This window comes from Scylla paramamosain, chromosome 14 (genome assembly GCF_035594125.1).
Source record: "Scylla paramamosain isolate STU-SP2022 chromosome 14, ASM3559412v1, whole genome shotgun sequence".
In the NCBI taxonomy this organism is placed as follows: Eukaryota; Metazoa; Arthropoda; class Malacostraca; order Decapoda; family Portunidae; genus Scylla; species Scylla paramamosain.
Window position 1 is genome coordinate 26095863 of NC_087164.1, and position 21572 is coordinate 26117434.

The window sequence follows — 21572 nt, forward strand, 5'->3', positions numbered from 1 at the left end:
GGGGTGGGGTGGGGTTGGTCGAGGTGCTCCGTGAATGTAAAAGATGGGTGGTGGGGATTTTGAATAAAGTTGAAAGATGGAAAGTTAAGACCAAAGGCAGGAAAGAATAGCTGGTTTTAAAAATGCAGTAGAATAAAGGGGAAGACACACACACACACAAACACACACACAGAAACTACCTTCCCCCAACACACACATACACACACAAACACACACACTATTCCGAATATAAAACTGCAAATTCAAAGCCAATTTCCCTTTTCTTTCCGTCTATCAGTCTGTATCTCTCTCTCTCTCTCTCTCTCCTCTCTCTCTCTCTCTCTCTCTCTCTCTCTCTCTCTCTCTCTCTCTCTCTCTCTCTCTCTCTCTCTCTCTCTCTCTCTCTCTCTCTCTCTCCATGCAGTATAATTTCACTTCCCTCACTCGCCAAATCACCGTAAAGTCACTTATGGTCCATCGCTGTTCACTAAATCAAGAAACAAACACTGGCGATACAGCAGGTAAATTCAGACTAGCTAATCAACCTGTCTACCTGTCCACCCACCTGTCCACTCGCTTATCTACCTTCAAGAGGACGTAGTAATGGCGTTTAACATTCCCAAGTAATTCCTGGCAAGTCTGAGTTGAAGGGGGCAGTCATTACTATGCTAGACGTCACACACAGGTGATTACAACGAAGCTACCGACCCACCACGCCCACCCACTTAGCTTACCCACCTACCTGCCTACCTACCTTACCCACCTGGTCTTACCTGCCCCCTTGTATTTTTGGCCCATCCTGCCTCTCGCGTCCTTCCTCCCTCCCTCCTCTCGGTCCACGCTTTACTTTCCCTCTCGATTACTGACGGTTATGCTGTCAGTCTCCGTAATAAGCTTGTCACTGTTCCGTAATCGTGTGCTATCAGATTATGTCCCCCGATACAATGCACGATGCTATCTTAATCTTTTATATCCGACGTCATTCCTGCCTCACTCAATCACTCGCTCACTCTCTGTTGACTTGCACAGAGGTATGTTTGTCTCCTAATCGCATGGTGCCAATGTTTCCTTCGGGTGAAAAATGTATTAATGAGCTGAAGCGCGTGAGTTGTTAGAAATGATGGAGGATGCTGTTGTCATCAGCTTTAATTAACGTATAGGCTTGTGTTGCTGTTTTCGCAGGTCATAGAGGAGAAAAGTCAGGGTTTTTGTGTCTTTTTTTTTATAAATATTAAAGATGAAGAATTCTTGTTTAATTATCGTGTGTTAAAGTGTGTGTGTGTGTGTGTGTGTGTGTGTGTGTGTGTGTGTGTGTGTGTGTGTGTGTGTGTGTGTGTGTGTGTGTGTGTGTGTGTGTGTGTGTGTGTTCTTTGATTCTATACTACGTTTTCCATAATAATATCAATAAATAAATATATAAACAAATAATCGCGAAAAATACATATAACTATAAAACTACATCTGACAAAAAGACAACCACACACTTACGGGAGCCGGCGCAGTGGCAGGAAAGACTGGACAGATGAAGAGAAGCATCCAGCAAGGAAGCGTGGGCGGGCGTGAGGGTGTGCTGGACTGTGTGTGTGTGGGGCCCAAGCACGCCCGCGTCAGGTGGTCAGCGTCACCCTGCCTCGTCCTAACCTGTTGAAACACACACCAAACCCATTTTATCGCCTGGTAATTGTCATGCAAGCCTTCCCTAATCCCGACACCACAAACAATTTGCATACTCTTGACATGTCTAAAAATCTTGTTCAAAATTCCGGGAACTAAACTAGATTAACTAAATTTCAAGCTCTTATTTGTTCACTACAGCATCTGAGGAGAGAATACGAGGCGGAGTGGTGAGTTCATTTGCCACGTGGAGATACACGGTAGCTTGTCTTGTTATGTATAAGCGACAAAATCGTAGCTTAAGGAGGCGAAAGACGTAACGAAGTAAGCCTTATGGACTCTTAATCACCCCGTTACTTGCCTACACTTTTCTGCTTTTCTGTCCCAAGAGACTCGAGGGAATGACGTGTTAAAATGTTCCTGCTGATCCTCACACTTTTTGAATATGCTAGATTGACTATTATTAAAATCATGCCACGATATATCGCTTTACTATTAACATACAAGATCATGTTTCCTATAACCAGTCTGAAGTTTGCACAAGGCTGACTAAGTGCATGACATATTGAAATCTTTCCTCCTGGTTCACATACAGCAACATCATGCATATATTTTCCTTCCTATTTGTTGCCCTTGGCCAAAACCTCTCACAGAGAGAGAGAGAGAGAGAGAGAGAGAGAGAGAGAGAAACTATAAACTACCTATTACGGTTCATTTTACCCTAGGAGACTAAGAAGTTTGTTTACAAGTCTGAAAGTTCGCACACTGTAAGACATCAACATCTTTACACTTCCACGATTAGATGAGAAAGGTGTGTGGAAGAATACTGAAGTTTCATAATCTGTGTTAATGAAATCCGTTATGAGAAAGACAGTAATTCATCAGTAATTCCATCTTTCATACTGTTATCACATTACATCACATTACAGTACATTAATGCACGAGTTACGTAACGGCTGAGGAAACCGTTACATTTACATAATCACCACTGCGCAGTTACGTTCGTGGTGTGGCTGTCATGGTGGTGATGGTGTTGATGTGGTGCCGGTGATGGGGTTTTGGATGAGGGGTAGAGAAATGATGGTGTTTGGTGATGAGGGGAGAGATGTGGTGGTTCTGTGGGTATGGGTAGTGAAGGTAAGGGACTGTAGTGATTGGTGATAGGGGATGGGGACTTAATAGGGTGTGATGGGAGGCTAATGGGTGATGATTGGTGTGATGGAGTGTAATCAGTGAGTCAGTGAAGGGGAATGGGTATAGAAAGTAATGGGTGGTGATGGGATGGAAAGGAATCGTGAACACACACACACACACACACACACACACACACACACACACACACACACACACACACACACACACACACACACACACACACACACACACACACACTGCACTATTTCTATTATACAAATTATCTGAGACTTGGTAGTATACTAATTAATACTCACAGTTTACAATATTTGGGGTTCATTGTTCAGAGTAGTAATAGTGGTGGTAGTGATGGTGGTGGCGGTGGTGTTGGTGGTGGTCTACCATTATCATTACTACTACTACTACTACTGCTATCACTATTATCACCATCATCACCATCATAACAATTACATCACATCACCACAATCATTATCAATATCAAAAGCAAAAATTACATTTAATCATAACCACGAACCTACGTACATACAAGTAATTCCCTACGTTAGAAAGTGAGTCTCTGTCTGTCTGGCTGATGGTGAGGTTGAGGTGAGAGACAAACACACACACACACACACACACACACACACACACACACACACACGGGTGGGATAGTGAAAGTCTACGTGTACATGGTTCTCTGTCACCTCTCCACCATCCGGCGCCCCTTTGACCTCTATCACCCTCGCACGACCCGCCAAGACTCCTACTCAGACTCCCCTTAGTTGCCTGGTACGCGCCTCAGGCCACGACCAGAGAAAGTGTTGCCTTATCATCGTAAATAAAATGACGAGTGGATGAATTTTTCCTTAATTTAACCCGGAAGGAGACGCCGACACTTCAATGTTTTTGGCGCTGCTGTTGTTGTTGTTGTTGTTGTTTTGCTGTGTGTTGTTGTTGCTGTTTGTGTGGAGGGATGGGGTGAAAGTGTTGGAGGCTTGGGAAGTGATAGGTGGGTAGGTAGGTGGGTGAGTGGGTAGGTGTACACACACACACACATATACACACACACCCGGGCTGTTTGAATATACGAGTGTGTGTCTGCCAATAGATGCTCAAGAGATGCGACGAGAGGGTAAAAAAGAATACAAGAAAAACAAGGATGCGCCGTCAATGGAAGTGTGATGACATTCCAAACTAAGGAGAAAAGTAACGTAATAAAAATAACAGAATATGACTGTTTGTATTGAAATCGTTTCTCTGTTTTTCTTCATGTAAAGGGATTAAGAGTCTCTTGACACTTATTAATAACAAACTTAATATTGATAATGATGATGATGATGTGTGTGTGTGTGTGTGTGTGTGTGTGTGTGTGTGTGTGTGTGTGTGTGTGTGTGTGTGTGTGTGTGGGTGGGATGGGTGGCGGCGTGCATACCGCTGGCAGAGACGCAGACAGAATAATGGAAAAAGAAATCAATGACAACAATATTTCCTGTCTTCTGTCATCATAATTACATAATACACCACGCGGCGCTAAATTAGTCCCGCTCATTTTCTTCCGGAAATAACTTCACACAATTTATCATTTTTTCCCCGTGTGTGTGGAGTCGTTGCCGCGCCGCTCCCTCCTGTGACATTGGCGGAGATGCAAAGCTGGCGAACTCAAGACTCCTCAAATATATACAATCCCTTTCTGACTATACCCTTTAGGGAGAGGTACCTTCAGCGGACATTTTTCTTTTTTTTTGCCTTTTTTATGACTTACATGACAAAAAAATCATTACCAAACAACTAACGTGAGTGGAGAGCGTATCAAATAACATCTTCCTCGATACATCTCCTACGGAATGTATATATTCAACACAGCACACGAGACACACACACACATACACACACACACTGACAACCTAAAATGAACTACCAAAAAAAGGAATCATCGTACGGTGACCTCACGGCGACTGTAAAAATTCACATAAACCTCCTGCCCAGCGGAGGATATCATGAGGGTTATAGCCAAGCCGCTTCTTTTCGAGGGTGTGGAGGGGGCGAGAGCAGCCACCGAGTGTGTAGGGAGGAGAGGCGGCGAGGTGACAGTGTGATGAGGGACTGAGGGACTGAGGCCATGCTGGGATAGACAGGGAGAGTGGTAAGGGTGAGAGGAATGTGTGGGGATGTTTGTGTGTGTTAGTGATGTGTATAGATGTTTGTTCTATGATTTTTAATAATTTTCTTTTTCTACGTGTCATTGATTCTTCTGCTCCTCTTATCGCTACTACTACTACTACTACTACTACAACTACTAGTACTATTCCCAGCACTACTTTCACTCTCCGTACCATCTTTACAACACCAATCTGCGTGTTTCCATGAATGCAGGTGAAATTACATAGGCAATCACTTTCCCCGCACCACCACGATCCCTCGCCACAGTTTCCCTCGCCACACGACACGGCACGACCCTCGCCACCACACGCACCACACCGCCTCGCCACAACTACCATAAACACCGCCTTTCTCACAACTCTCCGCCAACCAATAGATCAACGTAGCCCAAAACACCATGTCACTTTCCTGCGTACATGACGGCGTTCGAAAATAGCAAGATGAAGGTTGAAATTTTATCGTTCGGAGATCTACGTACAGAAGGGAAACTTTCAAAACCTGGAGATTTTTTCCCGAAGGTTGGTATTATCTAAGGTAAAATCTGCTCGCGTTTTCAAATCAATACTATGCAGAAACGGTACAGTGATAAACAGGAACTCTGAGAAACTGGACCGAAGTTATGAAGATTGAATTTAAAGGAATGAGATTAGAGTTAGTAGATAGAAACCCTGAAAAAAAAAAAAAATCAGTTACGGAAGAAGATCGCGGGAAAGAGAGTGAGGTGGAGAGATGCAACTGCTATAGAATTGCAAAGGATGAGATTCTAAGAGGAAGACGCAAGGGACAAGCAACTGAAGAGACTCGTACATGGCGCTAATCCCTGAAAGGTGAGAAAGAAGTTGAGAAATGAAAGAGGAGGGAGGAGGGCTAGGAGAAAAAAAGCTTAGAGGAAAGACATACGATATAAGAGTTAGGTGGGATGAAATCTAAGTTTGTAGGCAGGAGTTGAGAGGCAGAAGGAGAAAGAGGTTGGAGGCAAGAGGAAGGGGGAGACAGGAAGAAGTTTGGAGACAGGCTTTGCTCAGAAGTGTGACGCGTTGACGGAATGCAGCTTGGTGAGTATAGATATTACGGCACTGATTCTATCTGACGGAGGATGATTTGACGGTCGAGAAGAAGTACGAGACATCCTGCATTACGTAACGTTGCCATTTCCCTGAATTGCCTTTACCCTCTACACTTTCTCCGCTTGCAGAAGGGAGGAAACTGACTGGGTGAGCCAATGCATAGCAACACGTTTAACAATGGAATTTATAGCACAATTATTTGCATTCATTTAATAAACCTTTACTGGGGGCGCCGCATTATAATCAGTCTCTCTAGCCAGTGTCATACTATTGATTGATTGAGTTAATGATGCCACAGCAAAGGGACCACAAAACGCTACACGTCGAAATATCAAACGGCAAACACTGGTAAGAAGATAGGGCGCAAACTTAGAATAATATTTAAATTATGCAATACAAGTCAGATAGACGTATGTGATAAGTCGTGTAATGCCTGCCGTGGTTAGAAGGCATCCAATCTGAGCCGATGGTGGATTTGCCAAGATGATTCTCAATTTGGGGAATACTGACAACTTTCAACTTCCATGTAAAGTTCTTAGGACGATTCCCGGAACATGTAGACAGTACTTGAAGCGTTCTATCACAAGCAAATCATTCTCCAGTGTTATTTTGAGGTAAATATATGAAATCCAGAGGGAAATAGTCCCCATTTATCTTATATTTATTTGCAATTCTAACTTTACCTGAACTGCATTATGGGAAAAGTTTTGATTGTCTTCTTTAAAAAGTAAACATATCATTATTACGTTTATTGTGACTAATATTCTATTGCTACAGTTATCATACCACCAATACAGTGTCAGACTATATATTTATATTCAGCATCACCTTATATACTATTTACCTTATAAATGTCGCTATTCTTTACGTAATATAACAAGGTTGAGGTGAAAAATCTTCAGGGTAAGTAATCGAGACAGAACAAGAAACAATGGATTAACAGTTGATAAAAATATTGTGGAAGTTAACGTAGTACCCCATTGAAATCCCCAGCGGGCGTCCATTCTCTATGAGCGCCACGCTGCAGGGGTAACTAAGTTCGATTATCTAGCTCTACCTCAAGGCCACGCTTCTGTGGTGGGATTCCGCTGGGCGATAACTGCGCGTATTTCAACATTATCGTCAATATTTATGTGGGTTTCTTTACGTAAACTACAAAACAACGGTGAGATATAAGCATTCTAACTGTTCAAAGTGGGGAACCTTACTGCACATCGGGTACTCAAGTATTCTTTTCTTTCATTGTGGATTATTCTCTATGTTTCGTCCTTCCATGTGCACAGGTCATGAAATTATAGGGAGGATGAAAGCCCATGAATTAACATCGAGGATAAAAACACTATACAAGTAACAATGCATGAAGGCAACACTACATCCTGTCTTCTCCATCTGCCTCCTCTTCCTCCTCGTACCTCACGCATGCTGATGTCTTTCCACCTCTCTCTCTTCTCTCTCTTCTCTCCCTCGCTCCATGCCATCCTCCTCCTCCTCTCCCTCCGCCTCCCCACTCTTTCCCCCCTCCCAGTCTCCCGCCCCGCCCCACAAGGCAGCGCGGTTCAAGGGTGCTCGCTCCTCCTTGTTTGTTTCAGTGTTTTGTAACGTCAGCTGCGCCACAACATCCGCTTTCATTTTTGGGGGAGTTAGATATTCTTTTTTGTGTGTGTGGGAGGGTGGGGGGTGTATGTGTGCCTTTTGGTTTATTCTATCGTAAAATATACTTGTTTTTTTTTTTATTTACTTTTTATCTATTTTTCTTTCTCGCTGTTCCGTTTTAATATTTACCAGGAGCGCGTTTATCATGAACCGAGAGTTTTATTAAATTTCTTCTCCCTCGTTCGCTACTGGTGGTGGTGGTGGTAGTGGTGGTGGCTTCCTTGACTTTACCCTCGCGTCTCTCCTCTTTCCCCCTTTCGTCTCCCTTCCTTCCTTCTCCTCACTGTCTTTATGGTATCTTGCACCTCCACTTTATTCACCTCACCTTTCTCCACTTTAAACATTCTTCATTTACGCTTGACCTCTCTCTCTCTCTCTCTCTCTCTCTCTCTCTCTCTCTCTCTCTCTCTCTCTCTCTCTCTCTCTGCCCACCAATAAATGTGACTAACACTCAGCCCTCCGTGTCACTCTGGTGAGAAGACAATCATATTAATGAATTGGGCAGATAGATGAGAAGTGGCTATTTACCCATGCCGGAATAGAGAGAGAGAGAGAGAGAGAGAGAGAGAGAGAGAGAGAGAGAGAGAGAGAGAGAGAGAGAGAGAGAGAGAGAGAGAGAGAGAGAGAGAGAGAGAGAGAGAAGGAAAGGAGCAATTTCGTAATAACTTCCGGGTTGTGTTCTTGCTCATTCTTCTCTTACTCACTCGACTGATACCCTGCCCGAGTGAGGTGTTCGGTACAGAATCACCACGTGAATCATTCCATACGGGAAAAGGGAATGCAGATTCTGATAGAACAATATCAATATGTAATATCTATGTTTGTCAAATATAGGAAGCTTCTAACATAGACAACTACACTGGAAACAGCAATTCATCACACACACACACACACACACATATCATTATCATCATCGTTGCGCCACGCTGTTGAAACCATACTGCTGAAATTGATGTATAATGATGAATGAAGGCTTGAAAGGCTACGAAATCACCGCCTCCCTGTCTCTCAACACTTCGGGGAAATCGTATCGCAATGAGTTACCAGGCAAGATGGGCATAGTTTCATGTGTCCCCTTCCAGGAAGCACCCTCAGATTGCCACACTCACTGAACAATGATGGTTCCTGCCACGTGACTGTCTGGGAAGCTTGCCAATTCGAAATGGAATCAAAATACCTTAGACCACTCGGTGTTAGAGGCTAAGTATCTCACATCATTTAGGGTTGTAGCTAAAATATCTTACACCATTTTAAATCAAAACTGAAATATCTCAGCTTACTTGAAATTAGGGCCGAAATGCATTAGGTTACTTCAAATTAAAAGTTAAATACCCTTACACTAGAGCCAAAATAGTTAGTTCGTTATTCGCATATCTATTCATCCAAGACCAATTTAGTTATTCGTGTATCTATTTAAGCAAGACCATTCCGAGTTTTGTTCGCATTTCCGCTTAAAAAAAAAAAAAAAAGTTTAAATTAAATATTAAAAAAATGGCTACTCTGTCCTATATAGTTCAGTCCACTTTACTCTGGCCATTTCGTGAGTTGCTGTTTGGTAATTGACAATAGTGGTCACTAAAACCTGTGAGCCGTCCTTGCGTCACAACATTCCGGCCCAACAAAAGCCTGGGTGACGAGCTGCAGTGTTCCTGTCTCCGCCACTGACTGCTGGGAACACGGACTGCACCCAATGATACAAAGACATGCAACCCCGGGCAATAATGCGGCACAATAAAGAAACGAAGTGCGCAGTTAACAAGAACGACAGCAACGAAGAGGACGAGAACTGAATCGATTCCTGGCAGCTGCGAATGAGAAAGAATGCAGAAAATATATATGAACAGAAGTGGTAGCAAATTTGAGAACTTCTGTGTTAGGAAAGACTACTTAAGTAAGATGTGTTTTCATTTCGACAAGCAATACCAGACTATTTTCTTTGCTTGGCTCGCTTTCTGTTCATTTCTGCTTTTGCTAAAAAAAAAAAAAGTGTTAATTTAATTTGCTTCGCTTTGTTTGAATGTGTTTTCAATGCAAACCATCTTCGTATTCAGTTATTTTCTCCTATATCTAATTATTCCATACTTCGCGTAATTCCATTTGTTTATCGAGATTCATCTGTCACTCGTGCTGTCCTGAAAAATAATCGGTCTCATCAGGTATTCGGTTAGATCCTACCGAGGTTACTGAAACGTGTTCCTCATATTTTCACAACTTGGGACCTTTCTTATCTACCCTAGACAGTTACGGCTAAACGAGAAATCCACATTTAACACATTCCCAGGAGTAATGTCAGTTCTTATCGCAGCCAATTACTCCTCACCCTCGCCTCGGTACCTGATTTTGTGACAAGCACCATTCACCGCCTCTTAGACATTAACGGGGCATTGACTGGACTCTTACCCATGACGTGAAATAAAAGAAATGTTATGTTTTTCTTTCATACGATCGCAACTTTTTTTTATGCAAGACGGGACTCTGATTAAGGGTTACAAAAAGGTTATAAAAATGCCCATATAAGGTGCCAGTCCCTAAAGTTATCAAAAGTTTGAGGGTAAGTGTCTTAAACCCTCACTCTTTAAAGGTCAAAGGCAGAAGGGAATACAACAGTAGGGAATTGTGATGTAATGAACAAAACGATTATATCAAACATTTTCTTTCAGCACACACACACACAAAATAAAGAAACACAAACGATTCCAAAGATTCCTCTGATTATCTGAAGCCAAAATCTGCGGAGGCGGTCAAGATAGTGAGCTGGATTATACTCGTAGCAGCATCGAAACACACTCTCGTCTGCTCAGTCACTATCTTAAAAGCTATCACGAGTCACGCCACCGCAGTTAGGGAAAAGGCGCCGCTAGGAACACCTCAGGAATACCCCGCGTCAGTCCCTCATCCGCCTCCCTCTGCCTCTTAAGTCTTCCACGTCCCCACGCACCTTTCGTAAAACATCCTCCGTCTTGCCCTACTTACTCCCTTAGCCCTCAGGTCCTACTCTTGCTCTAATCTATGCTATCTATCTACCGCTTTGTAACAGAGGACACTGCTCTTCCTCCTGCTCCTCCTCCTCCTCCTCCTCCTACCACTACTACTACTACTACTTTTACTACCACCACCACCACTACCATAAATTTCACCTGAAGTAAACAAATAATCATTACAAGGGTCGGGAAATGGAGAAAGTGACCTTTATTTAGACAGTAAAAAATAATACTAGAGCCTCGTAAACATTTCTACTACTACTACTGCTACTACTACTACTACTACTACTACAGCCATCCCTACTACAAATAATACCTCAGACAAAAACAAAAAAAAACAAAAAACACGTGAACCTCCAGATACATCAACAGATCGCTGACACTCACTGACAACAGCTGCTGCCGACTCAATGATCGCTACACATAATTCCTGCCGCGCCCTTCCCCGCCTCTCCCTCCCCGCAGCGTCTTGTAGAGGGGTGGAGGGCGAGGGCGTGGCGAGGCCTTCACTTGTTCAGCCCTGTATCTCCTCTATCACGCCCTATTGCTGTTGTCAGACATAAGCAAAGCCAACCATATACTCTGAATTATAACAAGAATATTTCTACTCGTGTGTGTGTGTGTGTGTGTGTGTGTGTGTGTGTGTGTGTGTGTGTGTGTGTGTGTGTGTGTGTGTGTGTGTGTGTGTGTGTGTTTCTGTACGTTTATCTTTTTTTATTTTATTAGTGGTTCATCATCTTCTTCTTCTTCTTCTTTTCCTTCTCCTCCTCCTCCTCCTCCTCCTCCTCTTTTTCCTCTCCCTTTTCTTCCTCCTCTATTTCGTGTTCTATTTTTTGTTCTTTTCTTCATATCCCTTTGGAATTTTAAGAAGGGTATTTATATTCATGTGTTTCTGCACCACTTTCATCTTGTTCTCTCTCTTTTCCCCCTCCTCCTTCTCCTCCTCCTCTTATTTCGGGACTTATCGCGGACTAAGAATCAAGGGTCATGAGAGGTGGTGGTGGTGGTGGTGGTAGCGAAGGTGATGGTGGTGGTGGCGCCCGCCTTGACAACAACAAGAGCGTATTCGAAACTTTAACGTGGGCGCATTTGTCGAGTTGGCGTCTATACCCTTAACACTCCTCGCCTGAATGACCTCAGTTAAGTGGATCAGGTGGCATTGTGCTGCGGTGTCCTCCTCTGCATCCTCTACTCCCCGCATTGCTCTGGGGGCGAAGAATTGAATTTGGGGAGAGGCGAAACAGTGGAAGAGAAAAACTAGAGGGTCGAGGTGGTGGATGTAGCGGCGATATAGTGATGGTGATGGTGATGGTGGGCGACCGTGACCCTGCACCCTCTGCCAGCCGGTCCTGGAATGTTCCTCGACATGAGTTGCGAAGGAGACGAGGGGAGAGGAATGTGATGGTGCTTCATTGTTTGCATATAGATAGACGCCGCGTTGGGTCCCCTCGCACACAAACACACCTATTTTGCCATCAAATTTTCCGTGGAGTTCTTTAATAATTACTCCTCACGTCGCTCTTTCATGTAACTCTACAAAAACCCCAAGAACGGGATTGCTGTCGTGTATACTATGGTGCAGCCCCGCTATCTCGCAAGCCCCGGCGTGAATGACTAAAGTCACTGCCTTAACTAATTGCCTTTCAGCCCAGCTAGGACGGACGCTAGCTTCCCTCTCGAGCAATAGCACGCTGGAAGGGTTGCTACACCGTCTTAACTATAAGGAAGTTACACAATGCCACCGCGGTCAATAGGTGTGTCGACTCCTCTATCTTCTCTCACTCCTCACCTGTGACCTTGTACCCCGCATCCCACCCACACCCCTTACACGTGCATTACTCCCATCACATTTTAGTCCCCGCCCTCTCGTCCTCCCCGGCCCAGCGTTTGTGAGGCGCAGGAGGAAGGAAAGAGACGCAGCGAGGATCAAGTGTTTACAAGGATGACTCTTAATTTCGTGCAATTCAGTGAAACGGCAAATGTATTTTTTTCATTTTTGCCGGGCGTGTTTATATAACTGGCAGGGGAAAGAAAAAAATAGTTAAGCACCTTGAATGAGCACGAGTCAACACACACACACACACACACACACACACACACACACACACACACACACACACACACACACACACACACACACACACACTTACGCACACGGAGCAACACCAACGCCGACCTTCGCTCCCCGAGTTGCCGAGCCCTGCCTTTTCCAGTGAATCAATATGATCCACAGCATCTCATCCTTGTCCTCATCCTCATCCTCTTCCTCTTCCTCTTCCTCCTCTCCTGCTGTCCCGTAAATATTACTGACAATGGCTCAAAATAATGAAAGGGTCCTTTGTGCTTCCACCAACACCACCACCACCAAGCCAGACAAAAATAGGGAAGAGAAAACCCACAAACACACACTCACATACTCAGTCACACTCACACGCACACACACACACACACACACACACACAGGCGTACCAACTCACTGTCAACTATTTACATGAACACAACCGGATGCCAGGCCAGCTATGTAGGAACCCGCACCACCCAACCCCGCCCAGACCCGCCCAGATGTCGTGACCCGCTCAGACTCGCCTATCCCACCGCCTCGCCGCCCGCCGTCCTGCCACCTGCCTCCGCCCCTCAGAGCCCCGCCAGCCACACCGCACCACGCCTTTCGGAGGTCATAGGCATACATTACAGGATGCCCACGAGGGTCATTCGGAGAGAAAGGTTTGGTATCGTGCCAGCTGGATGGAGGGACTACGCGTTTGAAGTTCACAATGGTTCAGTGTGTTTGCTATTTCTGTGAGAGTATTAGTGGTACTGCTACTACTACTACTACTACTACTTCACTACCACCACCACCACCAACGCTCCTACTACCACTTCTACAACCACCAGTGCTAACACCACTAACAAACACAGCAAGCAACCATATAACCATAATTGCTCCCACACACAAAAAAAAAAAAATGTCCTGGTGGAATCAAAGTTTACTCTCTCACCTAAAGACTGTAGATAGAGGGTTCGAATCTCCAGCCAAGCGTGGAGCACTGGGCGGGTCTCCTTTCACACCAAAGCCACGGCTATTCCTCTCACGTTTACGTCCGCGTTTGCGTATTGAAGCAGAAGCGAGGAATTGAAATGAACAGCTGTGACCTAGAAGAACGCCGGGACTGTGTGTGTGTGTGTGTGTGTGTGTGTGTGTGTGTGTGTGTGTGTGTGTGTGTGTGTGTGTGTGTGTGTGTGTGTGTGTGGTTTTGATGACTAAAGAACATGCAGGACTTGTCTGATGTTGGTTTCTATTATACTCGTAAGTGGAACTGTATAAAGGGATGTGTGATTTAAATGTTTGTTGTGGTTGTTGTTGTTGTTATTTGTTAGTTATTATCATTATCTTCCTTTTTCATTGCTTATGTTACTGGTAATTCTCATACTACTACCACTACTACTACTACTACTACTACTACTACTACTATTACAACTACTACTATTACAACTACTACTACTACTACTACTACTACTACTACTACTACTACTACCACAACCACCACCATCACCACCACCGTCATTTCCTCATTAACATACATACTGAATGCAATATTTCTCTCTCTTTCCAGGTAAGTACTGCAGTAGCTGGCGTGCTGTCTGTCAGTGGCTGAAGAGTGAGGGAATGTCACGTCTGCTTCATCAAGAGACTAATCAGGTGCGTAACACACACACAGTCATGTGAATAACAAACACCAGGGGATTTAAAGGTCGTATTCTCAAAAGTTCCAGCATCTTATCTTGACATCTCGACTAAAACAAGCTCTAGTGGAAATTAATGTTTTTTTTTTCGAGAATTTTAGTGATCTGGTGAGAGTTTGATAAGAATTCTTCAACAATACTTGAAAAAAAAAACAGCCATGGAAACCCGTCTACTAATTTATGTGGTCTTGGAAAAATAATTTTGGTAAAGCATTTCAAAATACGAGTCATAAAAAGTCTCATTTAGATGAAACTCAAAACCTTCACTCCTGAACTCTGTTCGACTCTCTACACAGCATCTGGGATCAACAAAAACTGTGGATAAGGGAGGAGGAGGAGGAGGAGGAGGAGGAGGAGGAGGAGGAGGAGGAGGAAGTGTAGAGAGGGAGAGAGGAACAGGTATAAGAAGTGAGGGAGGTAGCGAGGCACCAACCTACGTCTGGCAGCCCCGCGAGGTCAGCCCCACAGGAAGCACCACCCACACCACCAGTATTTTGTGATAATTACTGTTTTCTACGCGACCCTCGCCTCGCCCAGCGGTGCCGTGATCTGTCATCGGCGGGGCCAGATATGATGATGATAGTGGTGGCGGTGGTGACGACATTAATGTATAGTTTCAGCCTTGAACATGTGTTACTTACCAGGTTTTTTTTTTTTTTCATGAGCGCTTAGCCATTCAGAGCAAGCGCGGAGGGCCTTAACCTTCCCTTGACTTACGCCGCATCGGAATTAATGAAGACGTTGGGTGTTAGATGTGTTGCAGCCTCACTGTGGACATGTACTAGTGTTAAAGAAGGATAACTATCTGTTTTCACCCGTATTTCAACGGGGATGAATTACAGTCTATAGTGATGATTATTTCGCTTTACGCTTGTTATTCACACACATCTCCCGACTCCATCTTGAAGTGTACTGAGGTCAAAGAGGGTGAATACGAGAAAATCACCATGACATGCATCAAATGGTGTATAATTGGTCATTAGCAACGTGATCCTACTAACTAGCGAAGTAATCGAGTATGTTTGTCTCCAAGAAGAAGCGTTTCGGAAAAGACTGTCATAGATCCTTTTTAAATCTGTCTCATTTACTTTGTCTTCTGTTCAGTTGCCTCTGTCTGGTGTAGGTTGATTCCTCAGAGCAAGTCCACGTGAAGTCACTTGACTGGTTACAAAACTAAGGAACTGAAGTGATGAGTTGGTGTGGCTGGTTGATATCCGCCTCACCCCGCGGCGCCAGGTGGGGGGAGGAAGCTGCTGTTTCTGTCCAGAACCGACGTGCAAGTTGTGCATTCAAGTCACTGCGAGGGTGGATGAGGCTGCTGGGCGTGTCCCCGTGCACCGCCTACCAGCAGCTGGTGGCCGTGCACAGAATTCATTTCCGAATACTAGCTATACCACTACTACCACTCTCTGCATTCTTACGTGGTAAAAGAAACTTATGAGAAATAATTCCATCTGCCTTGATTTTCTCCAGGCGTCATTATTGCCACAGCAGAATAGGAAATAAAGTGACACCGCCTCCCAGGTACCCAGAACCCAGAGGTCGGGCGCTACACGCTGGTCTTTTAAAACCCTCCTCGGGGTAGGTTGGCCCCAGTGTTACTTGAGCCTTGGTTGTGGGAGGTTACGCTCCCCGTTTTCTGCGGTGCTGATACACGTGGTAGTGATGGAATGGGGTGACTTACGTTCAGCGGAAAGTGTTCTCGCCACTACAGGAATACCATCAGTCTCTGAGCGGGAGGATAAAGATAAAACATTGCAGCCCACGGATGGCTACAACAGGAGGAGGCCGCCGAGGCTGTGGTGCGGGAGTCACGAGATGAGAAAATGCACTCTGAGGGAAGTAATATTTATCGTCTCAACATTATTTGCTGGTGAAGGAAAATGACACCTTTGGGAGCAACCCGCACTGCACACTCAAAGAAAAGCCGAAATAACCGCGCTTGTTCCACCTCAGTGAGTGTACAGAGGATGCGCTCTCGGCCCCTCTGACTCTTTAGCTGCGTTCCGGGCGCCGACTGTCGTAAGCGTCTGTCTTAACAATACCTTGAATGTTCCTTCAGTGTTTCGTCTCAGTGTCTACAAAAAAATAAATAAATAAATAAATAAATAAATAAATAAATAAATAAAAAGCAGACCAAAGGAATATTTCTGCGTAAATACGAGAAATACTATAAGCGATGCGGGACTCGAGCGTGGCAGCTTTACAACACATCCCGTGCAGCATTGGTGACGAGGGCGGCGATGAAAGGCAATCCTGGCTAATGGAATACTCGCTGATGGAGTCTATACGTTAAAAGTAAAAATGCCTGTCGAGTGTTCTGTGCCGAGCGAATAAACTAAACGTGCTTCATAGCAAACTAGTCGCTGCTTTTCTACCTCTCTTCACTCAACCGATTTTTTTTTTCTTTCCCTCCAGTTCAGTTGAGTTCCCATCCAGTGAGGAGGTGATGCATACTAAACCGGGGCGTGTGAAACCAATAATGTATGCAGAGGATCAATGAGTTGCCAAGTTTTCTTCCTTTGACGTCTGTTTATTTGCCAAGGAGGACTATGTGGGAGGTGCTGAGTTGGCAAAGACGTGCACGGCTAAGGAAATAAAAGTCTACGAGCATTCAGAGCCCCGCCAAGTAGTGCGCAATGGCGGTGGGAAAGGCGGATGCAGCTTCTTTGGGTGGCGAGGAAGGCGGGGTGTCGGTGCGCCCAGAGTGTAAAGTTGTCTCAAGGGGAAGGTTTTTACGATGCTGTGAAATGCACGCTTGGAAGGAGGGCTGGCCGGAGGTTGTGTGTGTGTGTGTGTGTGTGTGTGTGTGTGTGTGTGTGTGTGTGTGTGTGTGTGTGTGTGTGTGTGTGTGTGTGTGTGTGTGTGTGTGTGTGTGGCCCGCTAAGTGGTTCATGATGATTTCGGAAACGTTAATGGTGAAAGAAGGAGACTTAAATAAGGGGAATTGCTGTCATCACTACTACTACTACTACTGCTACTACTACTTGAAACGATAAAGTCACCACCCCCCATCACTCTCACCACCAATAAGAATAACATCAACAACAATAATAATTTAATTTCGCCTGGAGGTATAGGGCGGTTAAATAACAAACACACATTACTCTCATTGCCGGACTGCCTCGATGAGATTCAATTTGACCCTGGTAAAACTTCTATAAGGAATCTCATCCAATACTGGTGTGTTTCTGTAACGAGGATTGAGAAATTCACGCAGGACAAGGAAATTTCGAGAAAGGGAGAACAAAGCGACATTACAGTGACAACCGTTCAAAGGGAAACGAAGTAGACTTTAGAAAAAAAAATATATCAAGAGAATCTCAGCACACCTTTGTCTGAGAACTCATTACAACTTCACTGAACTAAAACACTACACTAGAAATACGTCATTATGTCCTGACACGAACTATTTACCTGATCTTATAACGTCTCCACCTTCAACGTAATTCCAACCATCCTAACACGCCGCTAACACACAAACACAATGCATCAAGCCGCATCATCAATCTGAGGAGAATCATCTTGCAACACCTTAACGCGCCCACACTCACGGGAAGAAATATGAGAGAGAGAGAGAGAGAGAGAGAGAGAGAGAGAGAGAGAGAGAGAGAGAGAGAGAGAGAGAGAGAGAGAGAGAGAGAGAGAGAGAGAGAGAGAGAGAAAACAGGGATGAAATTTAAAGGGGTTTCCGCATCGGCCCGTTGCGTCTCTATCGCCCATGTAGGTCGGGTCACGGCCAGCTGGGAGGAAGTACGCCACGTTAGACAGGCGGGCGGGCACGCTACAAGTGAGCGATGTTGAAACGCGGCAGGCGACGAGTGTGGCGGTGGTGGCGGGCGGCGCCGAGACGGGAGGGTTGATACAGCGATGAAGTGATAAAGTCTCCGGGAGGTACTCGTACATAAGATGTGGCGTGAACTCAAATATCGCACGCACACACACACACACACACAGGTACAATATTTCACTGCATTTTCATGTGCGTGCACAAAGGCACTATCTTCTAATTGGTGCGGGCAAGGTGTATGTATGAAGAGGGGGCGGTGGCAGGTGTATTGATAGACGAGCGACACGGCCGTGGATAAGAACGAGGTGAGGAGTCCTGGCAGGGGTACAACGGTTGTCTGGATGAGAAGTGGGCACAAGAGGTACAACACGTCCTGGATTTTAAATGTTTAGCAGCATATCAGCATTACCTAAGCTCTATATCGTTTAAAAGCAAAGGTGACCGTGTGAGCCAGCCATTACATGAGCCAGTGCACGGTGTTCCTGTGAGTGCAAAGGAGGAAAGGAGGTTCATAATGGAGTTTTCCAATGCAGCAGGCAGGTGTGTAACCAGAGCCAGGTGTTGCGGGCAGGAGGCAGGCTACACTCGCGGGGTTCCCAGCGGATGAGGGTGAGGTAGGTGAGGGCGGTGCGGGCTGTGTGGTTAAGCAGTTAAGCAGCGGTGGTCGTGTGGCGTGCTGCATGTTGCGTGTTTCGCTTAATGCCGTGCGTGAACACGATTACGCGGCGTTACGGTGTGTGGGTTTAGGCTGTTAAGCAGGGCACAGGGAGTTATGTTAGGATCCCTGCTTCAGTAATCTGCCCTGAGCCTCAAACACACATTACCCAGCCATTACCAGTCAGGTCAGTACTAGCGCCTGTCAATTAGCAACGGTACTTTCTCTCAGTGCTCGGCTTCCACCCACTACCAAAACCAATCTAGGATGTGCTGGAAATTGGGATGCTCGTTGCGTGTCTACCAAATGGAAGTGACACGTGCCTCAATGTGTCAATAACTTTTCCAGAAGGGACAGGGCAGCGGGAATGGTGCCGCAGGGGAGGGATGAGAGGGAGGCACAAAGAAACTAGGGCAAAAAAGAGGGAAGAGGATGGATGAACTGAAAGGGTGTGGGGGAGAAATGCTGGCAGCGACGAATTTCCAGGCAAGGCAAGGGGCGGCGTGCGTCCGTGTGCTGCCCACTGGAGCCTAAGCACTGTACACAGAGGCAGGGGAGAGGTCTTCAGGGAGAGGTCTTGGGGGGCGCGGCACCGTCCATGCACCAACACGCGGGGGCACAACGAGTACGCAGCTCTACATGCATGACGGAAACAATAACACATATCTTCTTTTTATGATTCACTGTCAGTTATTGTCATTTTATATTAATACAACGAATATTGAACACTTCATGCTTAATTTCCACAGACAAAGCAAGGATACAGCTCTAGTGAAACAAAATCAATAACACAGCTCTTCTTTTTTATGATTCACTGTCAGTTTTTATATTAATAAAGGCTATTTTACATTTCAGGTTTAATTTCGATAGACACCACTGGCAGTACACACATCTCAGGTTACTTAAATACTGCAACAAGTGTCGTATTGTCATAACTTTGCACTGCTCCTATAGGGACTGTATGTGGTACACTGCGCAATTGTTGAGTTGAGGCAATGCTGACGGTGTTCCTCTTCATGTAATCCTAAGCTCATGAGAGGAACATATAGTCAGTCCGTGTTTTACTTGACCAAGGCTGTCGCAAGTCAAGATAAAGTAGGTCGCATTTAAAGGTCGAAATATTCAACTACCCAATGCATTTAAAGAAGAATAAAAGTATAAGGTAAAAAAGTAAAGAGGTCACGTAGTACTGCGGGACAAGCACACGAGGATTGCGGTGTTTGCGAAGCCTCATTTCAGCCGCAAATACCAACAAAAAAAACACGCCATTAAACACAGACTTTTGCCTGCAACGTAACGGAGAGTGGTGCGAAAAAAAAAGAACAAGAAAAAAGTAAACATTTTTTCGAGGACAAGTTAATTAATCTCTCTCTCTCTCTCTCTCTCTCTCTCTCTCTCTCTCTCTCTCTCTCTCTCTCTCTCTCTCTCTCTCTCTGTAACGGGAATGTGTGTAACATAATCTCAAGGCGGCGGCAGAGGTCTGGCAGGTCAACCCAACACCGCCCCTTCTGCCTTCCTCCTCGACAGAACCCGCCCGGCCACCACCACCAGGCAGGTCCTCGCTCACACACCGCCTCGCCTCCACCTCTCCTGTCCCGCTTTAACACTCTCCACTCCCGCCCTCTCCCCTCTCAGCGTGTGCCATCAGATACCACTTCACTTTTGTGGTATATACGGAAAGATTAGAGAAGTTTATAGATGAGGATGAAAAGTGAGAATGAATAGACATGTTTTATACTCGTACATGGATTGTCACGTGTAATCCTAATGGCTTCTTGCAGCTCTCCTTATGTTCTTATGTTTTATAGGCGTATTAAAGGCAAAGTGATGATTTAAGGTGGCTCTGTTATTTTTATTCTTTCCAGTTAAGTTACGAAGAGATTAAGAATCCTTCAGTATCGTGCAGCAGGGTATTTAGGCAAGGATCATGCTACTTATGCGATACCAAAGTCACGAAGCAGCTTTATCTCCTATTTTATTTCAATGGTCCCACCTTCTTCAAAACAAACACACGAATATTTACATAGAGAGAAAAAAAACAACAAGGCAACACTCTAAGTATCATTTCAGCTTCTTTCAACACTTTTCCGGTATCTTGTATGTATTTTTTGTTCTGGCGCGGGGATTAGAGAGAGAGAGAGAGAGAAACAGGGTCCTTGACAAAACTAGGCCCAGCGACTCTTTCTTCCCCTTGAATGGGCAGATGGCGGCGGTCCTTAGTGACGTCAAAGCTAAATCACGCACGGTTATCGATAGCTGGGTGATAAGTGCCTATAAATGGTTACTCCGACCTTCACGAAACCCAGAGGCGACCCACTCGACTGAGAAACCGCGGCCGCTTCCCTTCCTTCCGAGAGGGAGAGTGGTGGTGGTGGTGGTGGTGGTGGTGGTAGCAGGGGTGGTGTAAAAGTCTTCTGGCCTCACATTACCACTACCACCACCATCACCACCACCATCTAGAAAGTAACCTATCACAGGGACAACTCACATAATTCTCTCCCCTCTCTCTCTCTCTCTCTCTCTCTCTCTCTCTCTCTCTCTCTCTCTCTCTCTCTCTCTCTCTCTCTCTCTCTCTCTCTCTCATACACAAATGCCAAGCTACCATGTACGGTCATGCATTTTTCCTCACGCTATAATTAAGGTTTTTTTTCTTTATAAATATCCTCTTCTCGTCAGCTTCCTCCGTTGGCAGCGTTCAGTTTCCAATCTGCTTATGTGTTACAGTACATGGATGAATGGTACACGAGTTTTGAATGTTCAAATACAAGAGTTTTGGGAATGTTCCAAATTCCCTG

The 21572-nt window shown here is 45.1% G+C and overlaps 2 protein-coding genes across 31 annotated transcripts in view; one reads left to right on the plus strand and one right to left on the minus strand.

Annotated features, from left to right (window-relative positions):
- The window catches only part of LOC135107088 (microtubule-associated protein 4-like), a 493319-nt gene that overhangs the window by 73694 nt on the left and 398053 nt on the right, over positions 1–21572 (minus strand). For all 30 annotated transcript variants that reach the window (XM_064016728.1, XM_064016741.1, XM_064016724.1 and 27 more), the window contains one exon: positions 1468–1620. In XM_064016728.1, the coding sequence (XP_063872798.1) occupies positions 1468–1515 (48 nt within the window). In that variant the 5' untranslated portion in view covers positions 1516–1620. The remainder of the gene's footprint in view (positions 1–1467; positions 1621–21572) is intronic.
- LOC135107087 (calpain-9-like) overlaps positions 14769–21572 on the plus strand; it is a 96611-nt gene continuing 89807 nt past the window's right edge. The window contains exon 1 of the mRNA XM_064016719.1: positions 14769–15991. The gene's annotated coding sequence lies outside the window, so the exon portion shown is untranslated. The remainder of the gene's footprint in view (positions 15992–21572) is intronic.